Below are 24,869 nucleotides of genomic sequence, written 5' to 3'. Positions count from 1 at the left end.
AAGTTGTAAAGCTGTTCTTTATAAACAGTTTACAATTTCCTTACATATAGTGGATAGAGAGAATCTACCTCCAAGAAGGTAGAAACTGGTCAAGAATATTTAGCCCATTATTTAAGTCCATGAACCGAGCCTGTCACATCTACCACTGTACTATGAGCTGCTTGAGGAAAAGTTGCAGATGAGCACGAACATGTAGCAGTAACCTGACCAGATTAAAATGACAGGTTTGGTGGGGTAGCAGGAATGTTACTTCACCTGGTTCTATATTTTTTGTTGTCAGAATCAGACTTGATTCTACAATTAAGGCAAACCACTACTTAAGTGCTTACAGTCATGAGATCATAGAATTTTACAGCACATCATATGCAATGGCTCTCTTGAAAGAGTTATATATTTATCCCATTTGCTGTCCCATGAATGGTTGGGGTGGTTCTTCTGGAGCCTTAGAGGCCTAAAGTGACTCTCATCTCAGGAAGCAGCTGCCCCAAAGGGACCAGCATTCAGCATCCTTTCTCTTGCAGTGTCAAGGGGTGCTGGCACATATTTGAAGCACCTTCAAGCATTGTGCAGGCATTGGAATGGGCCTTAGGAAGCATGCTTAATCATAGAATCATATAATCATAGAATGGTTACAGCACAGAGGGAGGCCTTTTGGCCCACCGAGCCTGTGCCAGCTCTTTGTAAGAGTAATCCAGTTAGTCCCATTCCCCCGTTCTTTCCCCATAGTCCTGCAAATTTTTTCCCTTCAAGTATTTATTCAATTCCTTTTAGAAAGCCACAACTTAATCTGCGTCCACCACCCTTTCAGGCAGTGCATTCCAGATCATAACTACTTGCTGCGTAAAAAAGTTTTTCCTCATGTCGTCTTTGCCAATCACCTTAAATCTGTGTCCTCTGGTTCTCGCCCCTTCCGCCAATAGGAACAGTTTCTCTTTATTTACTTTATCTAAACCCTTCATGATTTTGAACACTTCTATCAAATCTCCTCTTAATCTTCTCTGCTGTAAGGAGAACAGCCCCAGCTTCTCCAGTCTATCCACGTAACTGAAGTCCCTCATCCCTGGAACCATTCTAATAAGTCTTTTCTGCACCCTCTCTAAGGCCTTCACATCCTTCCTAAAGTGCGATGCCCAGAATTGGACACAATACTCCAGTTGTGGCTGAACCAGTGTTTTATAAAGGTTGAACATAATGTCCTTGCTTTTGTACTCTATGCCTCTATATATAAAGCGCAGGATCCTGTATGTTTTTTTAACCACTTTCTCAACCTGTCCTGCCACCTTCAAAGATTTGTGCACAAAAACCCCCAGTCTCTCTGTTACTACACCCCAAGAAGGAGTCATTCAATAAAAAAAAATCACAATTTTTTTTGGGTGGGGTGAGGTTGAATAACCCCTTGCCTTCACTCCTGCCCTTGGCGTTGGATGGAGGTAATAAGGAGTCCAAAAATATGCTGGTCCTTTGAATCATAGAAAGGTTACAGCACGGAAGGAGGCCATTCAGCCCATCAAGTCCCTGCCAGCTCTATGCAAGACCAATCCAGCTAGTCCCACTCCCCCGCCCTTTCCCCATAGCCCTACAAATTTTTTCCTTTCAAGTACTTATCCAGTTCCCTTTTGAAGGCCATGATTGAATCTGTCTCCACCACCCCCTCAGGCAATGCATTCCAGATCCTAACCACTCGAATGATGATGCTCTAAGAAGCAGTCAAGTGCAAGTGCAGGTGTTTGTAGGCAGAATGCCAAAAAAAAACAATTTTAAAAATGTTTCCTACCTTCAGAAATCTTCAATTGCAGATCTCCAGCTTCTTCTGCTGCAGGAACTCCTCACTTCCACCTTAACAGCTGATCCTGACAGCTTCATCTCAACAGATGTAACTTACCCCAAGTGCATTAAGAGGGTTTAAATCCAAGAAACTCCCATGCGCAGCGCCACTGGCATTCAAGCAGTCGCATGTAAATAAAGTCAGTGGCGACTAGAGCAAGGATCATGAAATGGCTCCAGGATCGCAAAGACACTCCGGGGGAGCCTCTTAAAGGCGCACAAACACCAGGAAGGGTTCCATGTGATTTTCCTTGCAAAAAAAAATCAAACGCTATTCCAGCGCCAGAAACAACAAAGAAATTCAGGGCCGTCGTCATTATTACAGATATTCACTACTGATACCTGTTTGTCAATTTAACATTCTACATTATTTCAACATTTTGATTTAATGTTCAAAACTAATTTAAGACTAGCCTCATAATTTTCTTTGAATTTTGTTTAATTTATTGTAAAGAGGTACTTAGCATTGGTCAGCTGCCATCAACGATATTATTTTATATGCCTTTGTACCACATGTTTGGGTAATATCATTTGATTATGTAAATTAAGAAAAGTTGCAACTTATACAATAGCACTGAACTTGCCACTTGCTATGTTGGTATGAGGGAACACATGGAAATTTGAAAGATGTACTAAAACTTTAGAAATATCATTGAGATGGTTGTCTTTGAAGAGTGGAGTCTATTTTAGCCAATCTTTTGAGGGGGGAAAGTGAATTATGTTGTGCTAACTATTCCAGGATCATCCTGGAATGCAAAGATAACCCGGGCTCTCCTCCACTACAAATCGCCTTCTTAAACCCCTCTTCCCAGCCTCCTCCACCCTCACCTTCAATAACATGCGCGAGGAGCTTATGGACTTCTGTGTCACTAAGATTGAGACCATCCGTTCATCTGCCTCTGCCGCTTCCCTCCCTTCCCCAGCAAACCAAGCCAAACTTCCCCTAAAGATCCCCTCTGCCCTAGCCCTGAACTCGCATCTTTCTCTAGTTTCTCTCCTATCTCTCCTCATGCCCTCACCAAGCTCATCTTGTCCAAGAGACCCACCTCCTGCTCCCTCAACCCTATTCTCACCAAGCTGCTGACCATTTAACTTCCCTTCCTGGCCCCCATGTTAGCTGATACGGTTAATGGTTCCCTCTCCTCAGGTACTGTTTCCCTCTGCTTCAAATCTGCCATTATCATCTCCCTCCTCAAAAAACCCACCCTTGACCCCTCTGTCCTTGCAAACTACCGCCCCATCTCCAACCTCCCTTTCCTCTCCAAAGTCATTGAACGTGTTGTCGGCTCCCAAATCCGTGCCCATCTTTCCCGCAACTACACATTTGAACCCCACCAATCAGATTTCCGCCCCACCACAGGACTGAAACGGCTCTTATCAAAGTCACAAATGACATCCTATGTGACTGTGACCATGGTAAACTATCCCTCCTCATCCTTCTCGATCTGTCTGCAGCCTTTGATACAGTTTGGTGTGGTCAACTGGACACAGTTGACCACACCATCGTCCTCCAGTGCCTCTCCTCCATCATCTAGCTGGATGTGACTGCACTCGCCTGGTTCCATTCTTATCTATCCAGTTGTAGCCACAGAATTACCTGAAATGGCTTCTCTTCCTGCTCCCACATTGTTACTTCTGGAGTCCCCCAACGATCTATCCTTGGCCCCCTCCTCTATTTCTCATCTACATGCTGTCCCTCAGTGACATCATCCGAACACGCACTGTCGGGTTCCACTTGTACGTTGACAACACCCAGCTCGACCTCACCACCTCCTCTCTCGACCCCTCCACTGTCTCTGATTTGTCATGCTGCTTGTTTGACATCCAGTACTGGATATGTAGAAATTTCCTCCAATTAAATATTGGGAAGAGCAAAGCCATTGGCTTCAGTCCCCGCCACAAACTCCGTTCCTTATGTTAAAGGTGCTATGTAAATTCAAGTTGTTGTTATTGTTGGTTTTTGCAGCAGAATGGCTGTGCCACTACCTTCGTAGCAGTGTTGTTCATCGGGACGTTTGTGGTGCCTAAAACCTTTTTGTGGTGTTTGATACACAGAATTGTTTTCTCTCATTTCCTCCAAAACAGCCAAGTACGTTTCTTTAGAATGTGTATAAGTTTTTTTTTAAACAATATCACAAATATCATTGCGCTAGTAAAGACACAGATGAACCACAGTACATGGCAAGAAAACACATTTATATCTATCACCTGTGCAGAAAGTTTTGAATTGTGACAGACTGAAAGAATTTGGATAGATTCCAATTTTATTTTAAAAAATATATGTGATGGTGTCATGGAAGTAAAATAAAGCATACGTAGGTCAGAAGCATAAAAAATTTGTGTTAATATATATAGTATACATTTCATTCAAAATGGAAAAGGCTTTTAATTTTCACCAAGGTGCTTTTATAAAAAATTGTACTGACATTTGCACAGGAACTAACACCAGAGATGCTTTTCACACCTTTTTTGCAGATGGCAACCAGAAAGGAAATGCTCAGATGACAGTTGCATGATTTGTTCCATGGCTAAAAACTACCACAGCATCTTAATAAATGATCTGAAGTATTTACTTGTGTATCTTGGATTGTCATAATTATTGATTGATGCTGAATACCAACTTAATTCTAATTAATCCTTTTCAATTCTAGGTAAGATGGCAAAAAAAATTGCAATATGATTTTGTAATGTGTTAGAGATATGGTTATATAATGAAAAGGCAAATGATTATCTGCGTCCTGAATAGTAATAAAGTTGCTGTATTTGTGATTTCCATGGAAAATCAAATTCTACTTCATATCATTTTCCTTCATCTACGAAATCATTTTCTTTTACTATATTCAAAGTTATGGTGACCATATTTACAATCAAATGTTTATACCATTATTTCAGTGTATACTTACCACCGAACAAGCTTCACATATTTCAGCGATTTCATCCATTCTTGTGAAAAAATGTAACCTGTTTCGCACTGGTTATAAAACACACTTCTGCTAATTTCAATGGATTCATGTCTGCTTGTCATTAAAAAAAAATTATTGGCAAAACCTGTGCATTTTTAAAAATCATTCTCATGATATGGGCATCACTGGCATGGGTGACATTTATTGCCCATCCCTGGTTGCTCTTAAGAAGGTGTATATTGAGTCCAGTGGCAGATTGATCTGTCTTGGATGGTGTCAACCTTCTTGAATTATGTTGTAGCTGCACCCATCCAGGTGAGTGGTGAATATTCTACACACCTGACTTGAGCCGAGTAGATGGTGAAGAGGCTTTTAGGGGTCAGGGGGTGAGCCAATCATCAGAGAACCCAGTCTCTGTGCTGCTCTTACATAAGAACATAAGAAATAGGAGCAGGAGTAGGCCAATCGGCCCCTCGAGCCTGCTCCGCCATTCAATAAGATCATGGCTGATCTGGTCCTAACCTCAAATCTAAAATCATGTCCAATTTCCTGCCCGCTCCCCGTAACCCCTAATTCCCTTTACTTCTAGGAAACTGTCTATTTCTGTTTTAAATTTATTTAATGATGTAGCTTCCACAGCTTCCTGGGGCAGCAAATTCCACAGACCTACCACCCTCTGAGTGAAGAAGTTTCTCCTCATCTCAGTTTTGAAAGAGCAGCCCCTTATTCTAAGATTATGCCCCCTCGTTCTAGTTTCACCCATCCTTGGGAACATCCTTACCGCATCTACCCGATCAAGCCCCTTCACAATCTTATATGTTTCAATAAGATCGCCTCTCATTCTTCTGAACTCCAATGAGTAGAGTCCCAATCTACTCAACCTCTCCTCATATGTCCGCCCCCTCATCCCCGGGATTAACCGAGTGAACCTTCTTTGTACTGCCTCGAGAGCAAGTATGTCTTTTCTTAAGTATGGACACCAAAACTGTATGCAGTATTCCAGGTGCGGTCTCACTAATACCTTATATAACTGCAGCAATACCTCCCTGTTTTTATATTCTATCCCCCTAGCAATAAAAGCCAACATTCCGTTGGCCTTCTTGATCACCTGCTGCACCTGCATACTAACCTTTTGATTTTCTTGCACTAGGACCCCCAGATCCCTTTGTACTGCAGTACTTTCCAGTTTCTCGCCATTGAGATAATAACTTGCTCTCTGATTTTTCCTGCCAAAGTGCATAACCTCACATTTTCCAATATTGTATTGCATCTGCCAAATCTCCGCCCACTCACCCAGCCTGTCTATATCCCCTTGTAGGTTTTTTATGTCCTCCTCACTCTCTACTTTCCCTCCCATCTTTGTATCATCTGCAAACTTTGATATGTTACACTCGGTCCCCTCCTCCAAATCGTTAATATAGATTGTAAAGAGTTGGGGACCCAGCACCGACCCCTGCGGAACACCACTGGCTACTGGTTGCCAGTCCGAGAATGTACCATTTATCCCAACTCTCTGCTTCCTGTTAGATAACCAATCCTCCACCCATGCCAGAATATTACCCCCAGTCACATTGTTGATTTGGTTGATCCAGTTAAACATCTGGTGAACAGTGGTGATGGTGTGGGACTTAAAGATGAAGGTCAGGGCATGTGGTTGGACATTTTCTCATTGGAGATAGACTTATCTGGCCTTATGTTTATCTAGCATGTCATAAGAACGTAAGAAATAGGAACAGCAGTAGGCCATACGGCCCCTCAAGCCTGCTCCGCCATTCAATCATTTCATGGCTGATCTTCGACCTCAACTCCAATTTCCCGCCCGATCCCCATAACGCTTGATTTCCCCTAGAGTCCACAAAATCTATCCATCTCAGCCTTGAATATATTCAATGACTCAGCATCCACAACCCTCTGGGGTAGAGAATTCCAAAGATTCACAACTCTCTGCATGAAGAAATTCCTCCTCATCTCAGTCTTGAATGGCCAACCCCAAATCCTGTGAAGATGCCTCCTAGTTCTAGACTCTCGAGCCAGGGGAAACAATCTCTCAGCATGTACCCTGTCAAGCCCCCTCATAATCTTATATGTTTCAATGAGATCACCTCTCATTCTTCTAAACTCCAGAGAGTATAGGCCCAATCTACTCAATTTACTGTCTTCATAGGACAACCGTCTCATCCCAGGAATTAATCTAGCGAACCTTCGTTGTACCGCCTCCAAGGCAAGTATATCCTTCCTTAGATAAGGAGACCAAAACTGTATGCAGTACTCCAGATGAGGTCTCACCAATGCCCTGTACGACTGTAGTAAGACTTCCTTACTCGAACTCCAAACCCCTTGCAATAAAGGCCAACATGCGATTTGCTTTCCTAATTGCTTGCTGTACCTGCATACTAACTTATTGTGTTTCTTGTATGAGGACACCCAAGTCTCTCTGAACACCAACATTTAATAGTTTCTCACCATTTAAAAAATATCCTGTTTTTCCATTCTTCCTACCAAAGTGAATAACCTCACATTTCCCCATATTATACTCCATCTGCCACCTTCTTGCCCACTCACTTAACCTGTCTATATCCCTTTGCACTCTTTGTGTCCTCACAGCTTACTTTCCCAGCTAGCTTTGTATCGTCAGCAAACTTGGATACATCACACTCGGTCCCTTCATCTAAGTCATTAATATAGATTGTGAATAGCTGAGGCCCAAGAACCGATCCTTGTGGCATCCTACTAGTTACAGCCTGCCAACCTGAGAACCCGTTTATCCCGACTCTCTGTTTTCTGTCCTTTAACCAATCCGCCATCCATGCTACTATATTATCCCCAACCCCATGAGTCCTTACCTTGTGTAACAACCTTTTCTGTGGCACCTTATCGAATGCCTTTTGAAAATCCAAATATACTACAATCATGAATGTTGTCAACCCAAGCCAAAATGTGTCAGAATAAGAGGCAAACATTTCAAAAGCATTTGGAAAGGCTCAGCAGGCATTTCAACCCTTTAGCAGCCTTTGCCATGGCTGTAGGGGGAGGGGAGTAAGAAGTGACAGGCAACTGCCTATTTGAGGCGAGTGCTTCTGACATCACTGGTTCCTGTCCCAAAGAAAGTCGGCCACAATGCAGAAATGTGGGTGAAAGGAGAACAGTCAGGTTTTTAATAATTCTATATAGTGCTAAAACTTTCCTTTAATAATGTTTTGTTACAATGGCAGAAGTAAATGTCTGATCGAGACTTGATTACATATTCACCAAATTATGCTGTTTCTAAAACTGGGAAGCTCCTGTGAATACTTGGTCATGATGTTACTTCTCAGTAATCTACATTATCTCTAAACCAGAACTTCAGTATTGATTAGTCATGTAGAGATGGACCTGGTATAAAATATTGATTGACTTAAATGTTTTATTTTTAAATAGTTTATTCAACATTTTGGTCCCAAAGATTTTGGGCCTGGAAGGAATGAACAAGAATATAAGTTGGGTGGGGGGAACTTGGGATGCGATCCAATTCCTGGATAACATTTCCCACCAGAAATCTCACTAGTTCTGCCTTTTCTGTGGCTAGGGGAAAGTTTGCTTGCAAGATGCATGAAAAAATCCGGCCCAAGTGGGAGCCACCAAGCCGTTTTCCTAACGGGAATCATTCCCAGAGCAATTGATTGGAAAGCACTAACTTTGAAATCCTCAACTTTTTCAAACTCTTCACTTACCTTTGGACAACAAGACCGACTCCTGCAATGGAGTGGCAAGATGTCAATTCAAAATTCCTCGTTCCAAGTGGGGCAGACTTCCACAGAGTGCTGTCAATGGTGCACCTGCCCCCTTTATATTAGTCACCCAATCTCCAGTATTTGGGAAGGGTCACGCAGAGACCAAAAGCCCAACTCCAGCCGCAGCTCCAGCAGCATGGCCAGGCTCCAGGAATCGCAGTGCCTTTACATTTATGCTTTCAATTTCTTAATTTAATGTAATCATAGGGACATTTTACCGCATCTTCATTTGATAACATTACTGTAATAAGGAACTTCATCGACTTCTTGTAAAAGTTACTTGAAAAATAATTTTAAAAATAATGGGGAAATCCCCACTTCAGATCCAAGCAATCAAAAACAAAAGCGAATTGTTTATCTTTTTAGTGATGGATGAGAATTGTTCAAAACCCTTAGACAGCTGACAGGCTCAGGGACATTTCTGTCTCCCTCGGCAAACTGGTTTCGTAAGTAAGATAACACTCTAGTGCAGTAATTGAGCTCTAAACACCAAGAATACTACTGTAATATTAACCTCAAACTACTAAACAAAAATGTCAACGTTTTAGTTCTGTTGTCCATTTTTTTCTCCTAATATACCTGGCTCATTTTTATTTTAACATATGAATGTTTTTTAAATTCATATAATTTATTTAAAAAGCTAAAAACAATTTGCTACTGATTTCTTGAGCCCCATTGTCCATTTTAGAATCATAAAATTAAGTCCAAAGTTTGGTGTTCCAAATGACACAGATCTCAAAATTGGCATAATTCTCTCATAGAAGTGACAAGATCAACCTGTGACGTTTTCTTACATTTATATAGAGGGGGCTGCCGACCAATAAATACACTCATCAGGCCAGCGGAAGAAAATTTAAAACAGATAATATACTCTTCTGTCAGTAGCCCTACTCAAAGTTTAAGGTTTCTATTTCCTTTCTTACTTTCATATTCCTACTTTCCTTTTTTGATTATTCTTCCTTTTATAATTATATTTTTTCTAGCTTTCTTTATTATTATTCCTGTTGCAATGTTCCATTTCATAACACTTCCTGGAAAAATGCCAGCGGAAAAATAGATTTGTCACACTGATAAACTAACATCACAAATCAGCTGGTTTTCTTGAGCTCAGGTGAAAGCCTTTTCAAGTGTTATAAATAAATTATGTCATGGCCTTACGAAGGGACTGATCATAAGCCACATTAGGCTAATGATGTGGAAGAGGGCATAACCGGCTCTCCCACCTCATTGTTCTATTGAATAGCCAGTCAGACACCCATTTGGGCATTAAGTTCTGTGTTCAACCCCACTCAGATTGGAGGATCTGAGAGGGGGTAAGCAGCAAGAAGCTGGAGCCAGCAAAAAAGTATCATATTTTCCAGGCAGTGGACACCACTATTCTGGCCCTATGGTCAAAAACAAGCTGCACGTTAATAGAGTGGAAACCCTTTCTATTCATGAAAGTCAAGGCTCTGGGCTAGGACCCATATGACCACATGTACTGAACAACAACTTGCATTTATAAAGCACCTTTAATGTAGTAAAACATCACAAGACGTTTCGCAGGAATGTTTTCAAACAATGTTTGACACCGAGCCACATAAAGAGATATTAGGACAGGTGACCAAAAGCTTGGTAAAAGAGGTTGGTTTTAAGGAGCGTCTTAAAGGGGGAGAGAGGTAGAGATGTGGAGAGGTTTAGGGAGGGAATTCCAGAACTTAGGGCCTAAGCAGCTGAAGGCACGGCTGCCAATGGTGGAGCAATGGAAATTGGAGATGCGCAAGAGGCTAGAATTGGAGGAGCACAGAGATCTCGGAGGGCCACACAGCTCGACGAGGTTACAGAGATAAGGAAGGGGGAGGATATGGAGGGATTTGAACACAATGATGAGAATTTTAAAATTGAGGCATTGCCGGACCGGGAGCCAATGTAGGTCAGCGAGTACAGGGGTAATGGATGAACAGGACTTGGTGCACGCTATATGAGCAGCAGAGTTTTGGATGAGCTGAAGTTTACGGAAGGTGAAAGGTCCATTAACAAAGCCCTGTACTTCGGAGAATCCTGCCAGATAGTAAGATGTGCGTGGCGCTTCTGTGTTGCTGTCTGTTTTCCATGGTGAAATTGAGGAAATTGCTTAGCTGGACAAGCAAGGTATCTGGGACCTGCATAATGCAAAAGTGCATTGCAGGTTGGGAGGTATGATATATATCAGGTGCTATTGCTTGGAAGAACTCAGTGGTATAAAATTCAAGGCAGCAGTTACCTCGACAGCCAGTAACAGAGCCATCCCAACCTGGAAGTAGCCTCTAGATCTGGCTACAGGACACTGCAATATTCTGTCACCGGCTCCTTAAGAATCTTAGTGTCCGCATGCAGGTTTTTCAGCTATTTCCAGGTACTTTGCCTTGACCTGGATGCACGGGTGATAGCATAACTCTTACTTAATTGCGTAAGTTATAAACACACTTTCTTGCAAGCTGTCTCCTCCAGAACCTGCAAATGGAGGAATCCCCTTAGCTCTTATACAGGGAGCGCCCAATGTCAGTCCCCTGAGGAAATTGCTAGAGACAGCAGATGAGGTGCAGCTTTAAGAACCTCTGAGTAAGTTCAGTTTTGGGAATGGCAAAAAAGTAAAGCAGCACTGAAATTAGTAGAAACAAACACAGCAGCTACTGGCAACAAACAAACAAAGGACAAGTCCACTTTAAAGAAAAGGCCTCAACGTGGTGACTGTGCTTCTTTTGCGGCATCCATCTCATAAGGACGCTGCGTGAAGCTTTGTTCAGGTACTGTGAACACATTATAGGGCTGTTACCTCATTTGCATTTTTCTTAGGACTTTAATGGGCCTGGCACACAAGCTCTCAGTGCCACAGGTACTTCTGGATCTCATTATAAAGCATGATGTACAACGGGCATGGAGCAGATCTCAGACCTCAGCTCCCGATAATAAGGGGTGCCAGCACCTGATGCACAACAATACTATGGGCGCTAAACATTGTATTATCAGCCCCAAGGTGATTTGATATTTCTTAAATATAATAATTTACCGAGCTAATTTCACAGCAGCTATGCTATTTTATTTAGCAAGTCTATGATTTTATCATGAAAAAGTATTTAATTATTTCATTTTATTGCTCATTTTTATTTCACTTTCTAGACGATGGGGATTTGGAATAAATTTTAACCACCAACTTTGTAGCATCTGCTAGTTTAAAATCATTAATATTTCCATGACAAATGCATTTCCTTTTTAATCTTATTACATGTGGATCACTTGATGTCACTATATAAAGTCCCTCGCTTCTTGCTTCTACACATAAGAAGCATCTCACATCAAAAGGGAAGTAGGAGTGACTTGATAGAAAAATGGTCAGCAAAGCTTCAATCACTCTTTTTTCAGTCCTTGCTCTGTGTCTGGTATTTGCAGATGGTAAGATATTTACAATTATGGGATCTTTTTCATTCCAAACTTAATAATAAAAATACTATACTATGAATTACAATTTTGATATATTTTAACACAACTGAGTTTGAGTTACAAATGTAGATGCAAGTTTAATAGTCTGTTGTTTCCTATTGTAGCTCTACCTCGCTTACCTAAACAAAGACGTTGCAGATGCATTGCCCAAAGAGAAGCATTACAACCGTTTATGAGAATCAGAAACGTTAAAATTTTCTTTAAACAGAGTCTATGCCCAAACGTGGAGATCATGTAAGTCGCCATCTTTCTTATACGCTGTTATACTTATTAAGCAGATGTTACGGTGAAAGTAACTTTCAATTAATTGTGGTTTAATTTCCCCTTAGTGTCAACTTGCAAAATGGCAGAAGAATGTGCTTGAACCCTGCCTCAGAAGTAGGGAAGGGAATGATTGAACTTATGAGAAAGTAAGTATATAATAAATTTGGACACACTAAAGAGTAATGTAAACTATAGAGGTTTAATACAAAGTATGTTTTCATTATGTTTAACAGCTGTACTTAATTTTTAATTATATCAAAAAAAATTGTTTTCTTGTACATAAAAAATAGGACTGATGTTCTGAAATATTTGTATACAGCTACTGGCAGTTTATCATAGTGATTTGTATTGATGAATATGATCTATAATATTTCTAAAGATGCTTTATTGGTGATAACAGCAAATTGTCCAAACATGTTTTGTTGTACTAGAAAACATGTCTGAAAAGCTAAAATAAATTCTATTATTGGAAATAGCCTTTTTTTCAATAAACTGCAATCCAACAAATACTGATGAAAACACTTCTTCACAGGAAAATGAACCAGTGAATGACCATGCATGCAGAACAACGGATAATCTTACGTTGCTGGCTGATTGGTACAAAGTTGCACAGAAATTCAAAATCTATCAGTTCATCATTAGATGCTTAAAAAACCATGGATTTTTTATGTGCTTTGAATTGTTATTTTCACATTTAGCGAACTGATCTGTCTGTAGCAGGAAGACTCAATAATCTTTGCTTATTGACAACTCAACGTTCTTTTAAGTTTTCTTTAACTACACATGTGTAACAGAGATTAGCTGACTATTAAATTAGTTGTAAAGCCCCAATTTTTGAATTTTGTAAAATTTGTCAGCTATTGCACTTTTGCTCTCATAATTATGCCGACACTGATTTTGATACAAATAAGCTATTTTAGATCATTAAATACATTAAAATAATTTGTTATAGTTATAAGCCTTAGATTAATCAACAAAATTCTAGCTGTTTTTGATGATTTAATATCCAAGGCTTTCTAGTCTTGAATATTCCTGGTTTTATATGTCATTGTATATGACAAGCTTTCACCTTTGGAATCAGTGTTAATTTTATATTATGCCTGTTTATATGGCATTCATGCAAGAGAATAAATTCTGTAACTTTTGGAATTATTGTGATGTTTGCATTATATTAAACAGTGCATTTATACTACTGATTATTGTTTGTATTGTTTTCTTGTATTTAATACATAATTGTAATATTTTGACAACCAAATGTGACAAATGCAGGATTCATTAATGTGCTTTGTCAATTTAAACAAAAGGATGTTACATATCTATCCTTTTATTTTCATTTTTCAATTGTATTGAGTCCATATAGAACATAACAAGCATAGTTTTGAATTAGTAAAAGGAACAAGAAAATTAAAGGAGAAGGGATCTTGCAGATTACTGGCAGAAAGCCATTTCTGGTAGACTTACAACTGGTTTTAAGAGAAAAAAATGCACTCCAAGATTACATGTGAACAGCCAGTGAAAACATTTTTCTGTTGGTAGTAAAATAACCAGCGAGTAGAAAGTTCCAATTGGAATTCAGCTGTAATAATTGATTGTTACCATCCTAAATTATAAAAGGGAGTCACTTCAACTATGAAAATAGAAGCTGTCAGTCTTGGCTCAGTGGTAGCACTCTCACCTCTGTGTCAGAAAGTCATGGGTTCAAGCCCTTCTCCAGAGACTTGAGCATATAATTTAGGCGCAGTACTGAGGGAGTGCTACACTACCGGAGGTGCTGTTTTTTGGATGAGACATTGGGCTTGATTTTTGGACGTCCGATCTGGCGGGTTCGTGGTGGGGGGGCTCCGAAAATTGGGGATTCCTGGGGTGGGTCCAGAGCCCGTTTCCAACCCGCCCACTTCCAGGTTCCCCGGTGACGCGCTTAGATGCGCGCGCAGCCTCCACATGCGGGACTCCCGCCAGCAATTAAAGCCAGCAGGATCCCACTTAAGGCAATTGATTGGATACTTCAGGTCATTAGCAGACCTGATTTGTGGGATATTTTAGGAGGGGTGGGATTTTCATCTCAACTGAGCGTGTTTCCCCTACTGGGGGAAACACTCCCAGTTGCAATGGACGTGTTGCAGCCACCAGCCTGTGGCAGCTGCAAAGGTCCATTTGACAGGTCGGCGGGGAGACCCTCACTCATTGCAGGAGGCCACTCTGTCACTTTGGACAAAGTTTGGCCTCCACCACCCTCCTCCTAACAATAAAATTCACCAACTCGGAACCTCAACCCAGCTGTGCAGACACATTTACCGACCTTGCGGACCCTCTCAAACGTACAGCTTCCAGATGGGGGCCGCCATAGCTGCAGTCACGACCTCCTCGGCGGACGAACAGCATCACCAGCCTCGCCGGCCACGCCGTCCACCTCTGACACGTGGAGTTCCACAACACAGTGCTGTGACACATCCACCTGCACAGCATTAGGGAGGGCAACCACAGAGAGAGATGCGTCGCAGAAGGCACTACCCTCGCCACAGGGTCTACAGACCAAGGCTCAGCTTCCTGGACCTCTCTGAGCAGCAGTGCACACGGAGGTTCAGAGTCACTCAATATGTAGTCGTAGACATCTGCAGCCTCCTTCATGCCGAGCTGCTCCCGGCTGGCCCGAACACCATCTTCTTACCTGTCGCTGTCAAAGTCACCACTGCCCTCAACAACTTAACCTCCGCATCCTTCCAGGGTGCCACTGGGGACATCGCCGACGTCTTTCAGTCGTCTGCACAAAAAAGTCCTGCAAATACACCTACACCCTCTCCGCAGAGACACAATGGGTGGCATCAGTTGTGGGTCTTCATGGTGATCCTCAGGGGCATTATTGCACAAACCAGACAAGATTTGCAAAGACGTGACAGTAGTGGTGACAATATAATATGTAATGTGAGCTGATCAGAAATCAAATGTAAGTAAAAACCATGACATACCCTCAAACCCCTTGTGCATCCCCTTCATGCTCACGACGTTTGCCTTACGCTTCCTACTACACATATGTGATGTATGCCCTGTGGCTGCAGCACAGGTAGTGGCAGGCATGAAAGAGATGCATGAGAGGGTGAGTATGAGATCGAGCCATGAGATTGTATGAGGATTGGGTTGAGTGGTAGTGGTGGGATGAGTACTGGCGAGGTGAGGAAGTGCAGGTAAGATGAGGATGAGCTTTGAGTGGGTGTGAGGAGTGATGTGATAGAGTAGTGTTGGCAGTGCAGAAGGAGATGTGGGGTGGGGGCGGTGATGTGGCAAACGGAGTGTAGGGGAATGGGTAAGTGTACTCACTTCGGCTGACCTACTTAGGTCATTGAAGCGCCTCCTGCACTGTATGCAGGTGCATGATATGTTGGTGGTGCTGGTGACCTCCTCTTCCACCTCGAGCCAGGCCTTCTTGGTGGCAGAGGCAGGCCACTTCCTCCCGCCCATTGGGGAGAAGATCTCTGTCCTCCCCTCCTCCTCACCCCATCCAGTAGGATGATGAGTGAGGCATCATTAAACCTGGGAGCAGCCTTCCCCCAGGGCTGCTCCATGCTGTAATTTTGCCTATTTTCTGCAGCACCAGTCAGTGGAGGACTGCCCCTTTAAATAGGGCTCCTCCAGCTGACAGCCTATGATGCGGGTGCACAGTTTGCCTGCTGCGCAGCTTTCCAGCGCGAAATGCGGAAGCCAAGGTAAGTGCCTTCAATTAGGCCGCGATCACGTGCGGAGCACCCTAAATTCATTGGGCGCGTTACCCACACGGCCAATCGACCCCCCACTGTCAACCCACCTCCCTCCGAATATCGAGCCCATTATGTCTGCCTTCTCAGGTGGACATAAAAAGATGCCATGGCACTATTCAAAGAAGAGTAGGGAAGTTCTCCTGGTGCTCTGGCCAACAGTTATCCCTTAACTAATACCTAAAAACAGATGATCTGGTCATTTATTTCATTGCTGTTTGCGGGACTTTGCTATGCGCAAATTGGCAGCTACGTTTTCCAATTACAACAATGACTGCACTTTAGAAGCGCTTCATTGGCTGTAAAGCGCTTTGGGATGTCCTGGGATCGTGAAAGGTGCAATATAAATCCAAATTCTTTCTTTTTTCCTACTCCACATATGTAGTTAAAAGACAAAAATATAATTCACAACAGAAACATAGTGGAACCTAAAATTCTTCATTAGTTTTAATCCTATTTGGAAAACCATTCAGAAAACTACAAAGTGCATTGATAGGTATAAAGTCATCAATGGGTTAGAACATTGATGAGTTGCAATAATGGAGATGTTTTTAAAGGAGGAGGTCAGAATAATATTTTTTCACACAGAGGGTTATTAGAATATGGAATTAATTGCCAGTAACAACAATTGAAATTGAGTCAATCGAAAATTTAAGGGGGAATTAGATAAACTTCAAGAGGAAAAATATTAAAAAGTACAGGGAAAGAGCAGGGACATGAGATTAGAGTAGATAGCTCCAATATGAAATATATTAGCCTTAGTATGAGCACAATGTGCTGAATGACCTCTTTTTGTGTTGAAAGTTTTGTGTTTCTATGATTCAACTCTTTAATAGAAGGAATTTGTCAAGGACCAGTTTACAATTTTTGATGTACTTAAAGAATATAAAGATGGAAATTTCTTAAAATGAGTACTCAGGCAATAAAATAAATGCATTTAAAACTGATCTAGGTGTTGCATTCTATGTACATCATGTGAATTGATATGATAAAGAGCTGCTTTTGATTGGTTTAGGGGCTTTGGCCGATGGCAGTTGTACATGTTAAAAACTGATTTATAACACTGTACAGTATTTATTTTTAAGCCCTTTAAGTGAATAATCATTACATGTCCAATTTTACTTCACTGTATGAGATTTACCATAAGTATATACGTCAGCTTTTAATGCCACATCTGGAAGTTTGATTACTCCAAGAATGTGATCCCACATGTATCTTATAAAAAGAATTGTTTAAGGATGTGTTGCACTTCTTCATGAAAATATAATATCTATAAATATACCCATTTTCCAATGTAAAAATAATATTGCTAGGTCAAGATCAGACTTTTCTGGAAGGTTTTCTGTTTGTTCCTCTGTACATACACATGCATGTGGAAGAATATATCAATAAAAATAAGGAAATAACAAAACTTAAATTTTTTATTGAAAGGTTGTACAGTAACAATTATAACTTACTGCTCCTTTTAACTTCCCTATCTCGAATGAATACACTTAGTCATTCAGATCGGGACATCTAGACAATGGACTTTTCCAAGTTTAATTTTATTGCAAGTGTTCCTACTTCCCTAAAAATTGCTTAGCGAACATTAGTGAAAATTTCAGGAAACACCAATTTGTGCTTGTTAGAGGTTAATTGTGAGAAACTCATGCAAAATTATGAAGGGGGGGGGGATAATCAAAAAGTAAGTACTTAACTCCAGGTCAGATCTGACATTGGTAACATTAATGAAGGGCAAGATTTCAAAGTATCACAACAACAGAAATTAATAGCACAGAGGGGGTGAAATTCAACATTGGTGGGACGGCAAAATGGGTGGTAGCGAATCGGCCACCCATTCTAAACCCCACCTGATTGTTCGTCCATTGATTTCAATGGAAAACAAAATCAGGCTGGGTGTGTAATGGGCAGCCGATTAGCTAATGCTCGTTTTGATTTCCTCCAGAATTTCACCCCAAGAGTTTTTCATCTGAGAGCTTGGGTGCACCAGTGCAAGAAGTGGGAGAGACCAGTCCAAGAATGCAGAGGGAATAGGAGGTGCATAACTTGCAAAATAAATCATCCCAGACAACACATCTACCAAAACAGAGACAGCTACCTGGGCATCTCAGAAGAACAATATATGATGAGAATTAGGCTCAACAGAAAAACGTGACTGAGGTGTATCACCTGATTCAAAAAATAGATAGTTGATCCTTTGGACTGCGCTAAAAGTGGCACTCAAGGTAATTGCTCGCCACAATGTCGTTCCAGGCAGCCACAGGGTACGTGACAGGAGCCTGCTGATTTTCTGTGGCCACCATCTACCCTATGGAATACTTAAATGTGAAGAGTAAGTATACAAATGTTATGTGATCCTTTCCTCAAAATAATGAAAATGATATTTCCTGGAGTTATGTGTGATGTTTCAATACAAAGGCATTCAAATGTGACACAGCTCTTTGAAGGGGAAGAATGAAGTATTGGTTTCACAGGGAAAGGACTATTCAGTGCAACTCAGGCTAATGACATCACTGCATGAGCTCTGTACCTAAGCTTATATGACAAGGTGCATGAATGAATCACAGCCCTCACTGAGCAGATATTTGAGACGCTGAAGCAATGCTGTAGATTATTGATGGAACATAAGAACTGGAGTAGGCCTTTCAGCCATCAAGCCTGTTCCGCCATTCAATTAGATCATGGCCGATCTATACCTCAACTCCATTTACCCACCTTTGCTCCATATCCTTTGATACTTTTAACTAATAAAAATCTATCGATTTCTGTCTTGAAAATTTTAATTGACCCAGCATCCACAGCCTTTGGGAGAGATAATTTCACATTTCCACTACCCTGTCTGTGAAAAGCTGCTTCCTGATTTCACTCCTCAGTGGCCTAGCTCTAGGAAATAGCTTCTCTGTATTTATTCTAGTGAATCCTTTTATCATTTTAAAGACATTGATTAGATCATCCCTCAGCCTTCTAAACTCAAGGGAGTACAAGCCAAGTTTATGCAACCTGTCTTCATAATTTAATCCTTTAACCCATGGTGTCACTCTGGTGAATCTGCACTGTACCCCTCCAAGGCCAATATATCTTTCCTGCAGTTCAGTGCCCAAAACTGAACACAGTGCTCCAGATGGGGTCTGAACAAGGCTCTGTACAACTGAAGTATCACTTCCTCACTTTTGTGCTCCATTCTCCTTGAGATAGAGGCTAAGGTTCCATTAGCCTTTTCGATTACTTTATGTACCTTTGCACTAGCCTTAAATGATTTGTGTACATGGGCACCTAAATCCCTTTGCTCCTTCACAGCTCTTAGTCTGTCACCATTAAGAAAATATTCTGATTTGTCTTTCTCAGCTCCAACATGGATGACCTCACACTTCCCCACATTGAACTCCATCTGCCATAGTTTTTACCCATATATATGTATATGCTCCTACTGTGCCTCGGACCTGCAGAACTTATACTTCCACCACAGATACCACTGGTGTTGCCTCATGCTCAATAGTAGACTGCAATGCAGACAACCATTGCTACATGTCAGCATATATCTAAGAGTTAGGCTCCACTAGACATTCAAACCACCTCCCACTGTCATCTCCAAAGAACCAACTCCCTCTTCAATTTATGCGTGTGCTGTACCAGCCTTCATGTGAAAACAGATTCACTGTGGTCATGAAGTACATAGTCTGCTGCCCCATCTTTCCCCCTCATCGCCCACTGCCAGCAGTAACTCTATACCATCAGAGCTGTGTGACTCACCTAGTGCTTCTTCCTCAAAACCAGGATCAAAATCTCACACAGTGTGTGTATCTGTGCTGCTGTGTGCTTGAAGTGATGGGTTACGATGCTGGATAATGCTTTGAGGGCTGGTCTTCGATTTCGGTTCAAGAACAATTAGTTTCTCCTTGCTATATTAAAAAAGTAGATGGTACATTATGAGTGCTAATCACATTTATTTAGGTACTGCATTGTCATTACATGCACTCGTATGCGCTTCAACATTGATGCAACATATTGTACAAATCATAGAATATCTGAACAATATGCTACATACCATGGGTACTTTGCTTTCCTCCGACTTCTGAAGATCCTACTCTTTCAGGTTCTTCCTTCTGAACAACTCAACAATAGTTTCCAGAAAAAGAATGAGCTGTTTCATGTCTCAAGCTTCCCACAATATCTTCTTTTTTATCTGTTTTTTGTCTTTAGCATCAATCTATTTCTCACTAACATTGCACACTTCACAGCTGGATGATCAAACTTTGATGTTATACTAATTAAATATCTTGCTGGCTTATTGAGAAGCAGTAATCGGTTATTACTGCAGGTTTTTTGTGCCTTTTTTTTGTAGTTGCTAATGAACCTGCATTCTCAGGAATCGCCCATCTCTGAAATGTTCTTAGTGGTCAGAAATTTCAATGAGAAAAATGGAAGAAATGTCCATTTTTCAAACAAAGGAGAATATGGCCCTAAACATTCATTCGTCCTATAACAAAATAAAACTGCCAGTGTATGTTTTATGTACGATATTTATAAATGGTATTAAATAAAATTCAAAGAAGACACTCACAGTGGAACTAAGGAAAGTTGGATAAATGGAAGCATGGTCACTGGAGTGAGAGAATAAATGCATATTCGCGGGGATATTGGATGCCAAGGGGTGTTAATTTTGCTTTATAATTTTCATAGAGTGACATTTATTTGTGCTTTTAATGATACCATTTTGAATAAATGTTTAACAAATATGCAAATCCAGACATTCCAATGTTTTCTAATTTTAATTGTGTATTATTACAATTTATCTAACTGTAAAGCACATTAAGTGCTGTTTATAAGTAATCATTATAAGTGCTTGTGAATTTTTTAACTTGCTGATCTACTGCACTGTTTTAAGCTTCTGTTGCAGCAGATCTCCATTGCCCCCTAGCAGTCAGAGCCAGATTGCCATCTCTAAATCATACGATTTAAACATGATCATCATTTCTCAGCGTTTTCTTTCAAAAAGATGAATGTAATTACATTGTGCACAACCACTAAAAATGAAAATCATAATTTTAACCAAGCCTTAAACAATTGTTAAAGGTTATATAAATGAACACAGTGAATCATAAATTCAGAATACTACTTTTGTTCTGTTCTATTCATTTATGGTTATTCACTTTTTTAGTTAGAAGCTTGTTCTTCATTTCAATTTTGTTTTAGAAATAGTTATTTTGAATGGACATGTAATTTATAGATATTAAAATTAGTATTTAACAGATTTGATAAGGAGACTATTAGGTTCCAAAACTCACCAGGTTTACCTGGAACAGCTGGTGTAAACTCTGTCTTGTTGACAACAAGTGTATAGTGTGGGCATAGCTGATAGAATAAGAGCTGCAGTTCAAACATAAACACAATACTGCTTTTCAAAGTTCATAAAATTTAAATGGGCATACGTCACACAGAATATATCCATATTAAAGTGTCTTGGAATGCATCACCCAGTAAATGGTACCACTTCAAGAACAGACAGTTTTAAAAAAAATAGTATTTTAATGTTAAATTCCATTACCTAATGATGAACTTAAAGCTATGTTTATACAGTTTTATAGAGTGTCCATTTCAACATTCAGCTTTTCCTTGGAATGGAACCTATGCATTACGATTCATATTGAACTAACCTCATAATGTTAACTTATTGGTTTCCTTTGAATAACAATGCATTTAATAATCACTTCATCAACATTCATTTCAAACTTTACTCTTTCCCAGTAATGGAGGTTTAAAACAAGTAATTTTGATTTTATGGTAAAATTTCCATTGCAAAAATAAAATTCCCCCTCCCTGTACATTTCCTGTTACGTGGGTATTTGATGTTATCCAATTGTCTTGCAAATATAACCACACAGCCTATATAAAGAAGCTTTATCCACTGGGTTTCACACATTACCAATGCTAAAGAGGAAGTAAAAGGAATTTGACAGAAAAATGGTCAACAAAGTGTTACTGAGTGTGTTGTCAGTCATTGCTCTATGTCTGGCATTTGCAGAGGGTAAGATATCTGCTATGGATTTAACTTATGTGTTCTGCTTTGTAATTTTTTATTCCGTATATAGTTCTAATAAACATGAGACCAGACTATAAATTCAGAATGGAAGCAATTACCGTTGCACAACATGAATGAAGTTGGTTTACAAATGATACTCTGTAGTAAATATCTAACGCCTTTTTTTATTTGCTTTTGCAGCTCAACCTCGCCTGCATAACCAGAGTCGTTGCAAATGCATCAAGGCAATAAACAAGCTAGGTCCTTCCATGAATATCAGAAATGTTAACATCTTGTTGAAACAGAATGATTGTGAAAACGTGGAGATCATGTAAGTCATCATTTACCTATTCCACCACAACACTCATTCAAGATGAAAGAAAACTTTAATAAATTATCCATTTCTCTCACTTTACAGTCTCACCTTGCAAAATCATAAAAGAATATGTTTGAATCCTGAGTCGGAAATTGGAAAGAATATCATTAACCTTATGGAGAGGTAAATACAATACTGACTCTCTTATTTAACATTTTTAAAGCTTCTTGTAGAAGTTTCTAATAAACTGTGCCTTTATGTTGTCACTGAATTGTTCATTTTCTCTCAGTTTGCAGCCAGCAGCATGATTATTTCTAGGAAAGGCTGTAAGACTTTATCTTGTTTCTGACTTGACAACATACACAGAGTTTAATGAAAGTTAAATAATGTTGACATATATATGTGCTAATTACAAAAGCTGCACTTTATAATCAGAGCACAATTGTTTACTTGTAAATTTCAAAAGAAAAAGAAGCAGATTTAATAGTAACTTTCAAAAGGGAATTGGATAAATATTTGAAGGGAAAAAATTTACAGGGCTCCAGGGAAAAAGCATGGCAATGGGACTAATTGGATAGCTCTTTCAAAGAGCCAGTGCAGGCATGATGGGCCGAATGGTCTCCTCCTGTGTTGCACCTACTTTGATACTATGAAAATCAGTGTTGATACATACCCGTAGAAGGACCGGCAACTTATCGATAGACACCTCTACATAATTCTTCTAACCAACTGGTGATGATAAGTTGTCCAAAAAATTTCCTTGGGTTCAAAGGTAAAAATTACAATAAAGTAGCAAAATATGTTTTTAGAAAACTAAAACTTTCAGTTACGTTACAACTTATCTCTACTGCTCAATACATACTTACAATAAAAATGATCTTTACAGCAAAAAGAAAACTACACAAAAGAACTGACTTTAACAAGTGAACAACGCTGAACACAGAACAGATTCCGCAGAATTTATCTGGATGGACCATTAATCTCTCTCGTATAAAAGGTTATAAAAGCTGTTAGTGTTTTAAAAGGATTTACAGTTTTTAAGCTAATCAGATAAAATTTAGATCTCTGAATTGTAGGTCTCGCAATTAGTAAAAGAAACTATCTGCAACATCTTATCTAAAAATATTTCCTTCTAGATGATTTAAGATTCCTTAAGTATATTCATTAGAAAACAAATTGATTATGCTGATATTTTCTGATAAAATAAGTTATTTTAGATGGTTGTCAATGCTATTATTATTTGTTCGAGCAATAAGGCATCCTTTAATTGTCAATTTCTATCTATTTTTCCTGATTTAGTATATCACAAGAGGTTTCCTCTGTTGAATGTACCTGATATATATATAAATCATTGTATATTGTCAACTTATCATTTATTGAATCAAGTATACCATTTCAAATGATATTAATGGAAAATAAGAGAAAATATATTGGTTGAATTTGTTAAGAATATAAGAAATAGGAGGAGTAGGCCATACGGCCCCTCGAGCCTGCTCTGCCATTCAATCAGATCATGGCTGATCTTCAACCTCAACTCCAAAATTGATTTGTGATTATTGTGTTAAATTGATGTGATTATTGTGTTAAATTGATTTGTGATTAGTGTTAAAGTGATTTGTGATTATTAACCAACCAAAATTTGAATTGAATGATGAGCACGATTCTGAAATTACATTTTTATATGTCAAATATAATACTGTTTAATGTGTTCACCAATTAAATAAAATGATTAGCACATTAGTGTATTTTAATTTATACATTTTTAAGAATGAATCCATATAGAATAAATATGGTACATAATTCACAAAAAGGGGAAAACTATTAAATAAAAAATTAAATGCTAGAAATTTGAAAGGCACCAAGATCCGCATCTTTTCCAGTCTTAAGAGTTATATAATCGGTGCCCATGTAGCCCCTCTTCAACAGGGAGTGGGTGGTCATAGCACAACTAGAGGCATATGTGACTTATTAATTGGCTGAGGTGGTGTTGGAAATGCTCTCAAATGAGGTAAATAAAAGCAGGAATGTAAATGGCTTCCATATCTGTGTTCTGTGAATTTACCATGGGTTAATGACTATCGGACACACGTACTGTAGAACATGAGGTATCTATCTTCACTTACACATTAGATTTCTCTTTTAACTATTAATACACAAATTTCATTTTAGGGAAAATGGTTTAGTCTAATATGCCGTACAAGAGCCCCCGGTAATTTTAGAGTGAAAGTAAAAGGAGAGTTGAAGCAGGCTAATGATAAAAATTGCTGAGCGATGTTGGTGAGATTAAAGAAAGAAATCCATGATCAATGATTCACACCTCCTCCTGGTTTACCATAGAATGAGAAAAAAAATCTTTAATTGGAGCATGAAATTCTATAGGATTCCAAGCTTATATCTAACATTAATAACATTCCTCTCTTACCAAGTTACTGTATAAAATGAGACACTTCTGTAACTCACTGCAATTAATGACTGTGGTTAGCAGAAGTTATGATACATGTGTGCACAGTTTCCTTTTACTAGTCTCTGAGGATCTCAAGTGAATTAGGTAGATTTTTTTAAAAA

General features: G+C 39.6%; 2 protein-coding genes and 1 long non-coding RNA gene across 5 annotated transcripts in view; 2 read left to right on the top strand and 1 right to left on the bottom strand.

The window, feature by feature from the left end:
* LOC137332446 (uncharacterized) overlaps positions 1–19,734 on the bottom strand; it is a 137,052-nt gene extending 117,318 nt beyond the window's left edge. For 2 of the 3 annotated variants that reach the window (XR_010965664.1, XR_010965666.1), the window contains exon 1: positions 14,520–14,623. This is a non-coding gene — a long non-coding RNA (uncharacterized lncRNA). Of the gene's footprint in view, positions 1–14,519; positions 14,624–19,719 lie in introns of those variants that run through there. The other variant, XR_010965665.1, reaches the window with a different exon arrangement.
* On the top strand, positions 11,772–13,412 carry LOC137332117 (interleukin-8-like). The gene is made up of 4 exons (XM_067995828.1): positions 11,772–11,908; positions 12,061–12,190; positions 12,286–12,366; positions 12,753–13,412. The coding sequence occupies exons 1-4, from the start codon at positions 11,845–11,847 to the stop codon at positions 12,766–12,768; spliced, it is 291 nt and encodes a 96-aa protein (XP_067851929.1). The 5' UTR covers positions 11,772–11,844; the 3' UTR covers positions 12,769–13,412.
* A 2,141-nt stretch (positions 19,735–21,875) lies between the features above and the next one.
* On the top strand, positions 21,876–24,344 carry LOC137332443 (C-X-C motif chemokine 11-like). The gene is made up of 4 exons (XM_067996289.1): positions 21,876–21,994; positions 22,190–22,319; positions 22,407–22,487; positions 23,191–24,344. Exons 1-4 carry the CDS (start codon positions 21,931–21,933, stop codon positions 23,216–23,218), a joined length of 303 nt encoding a protein of 100 aa, XP_067852390.1. The 5' UTR covers positions 21,876–21,930; the 3' UTR covers positions 23,219–24,344.
* The last annotated feature ends 525 nt before the right edge of the window (positions 24,345–24,869 follow it).

This window comes from Heptranchias perlo, chromosome 14 (assembly GCF_035084215.1).
Source record: "Heptranchias perlo isolate sHepPer1 chromosome 14, sHepPer1.hap1, whole genome shotgun sequence".
NCBI classification, from domain to species: domain Eukaryota; kingdom Metazoa; phylum Chordata; class Chondrichthyes; order Hexanchiformes; family Hexanchidae; genus Heptranchias; species Heptranchias perlo.
Note: the sequence above shows the minus strand (reverse complement) of the source record. Positions and strands in the feature narration are given on the sequence as shown.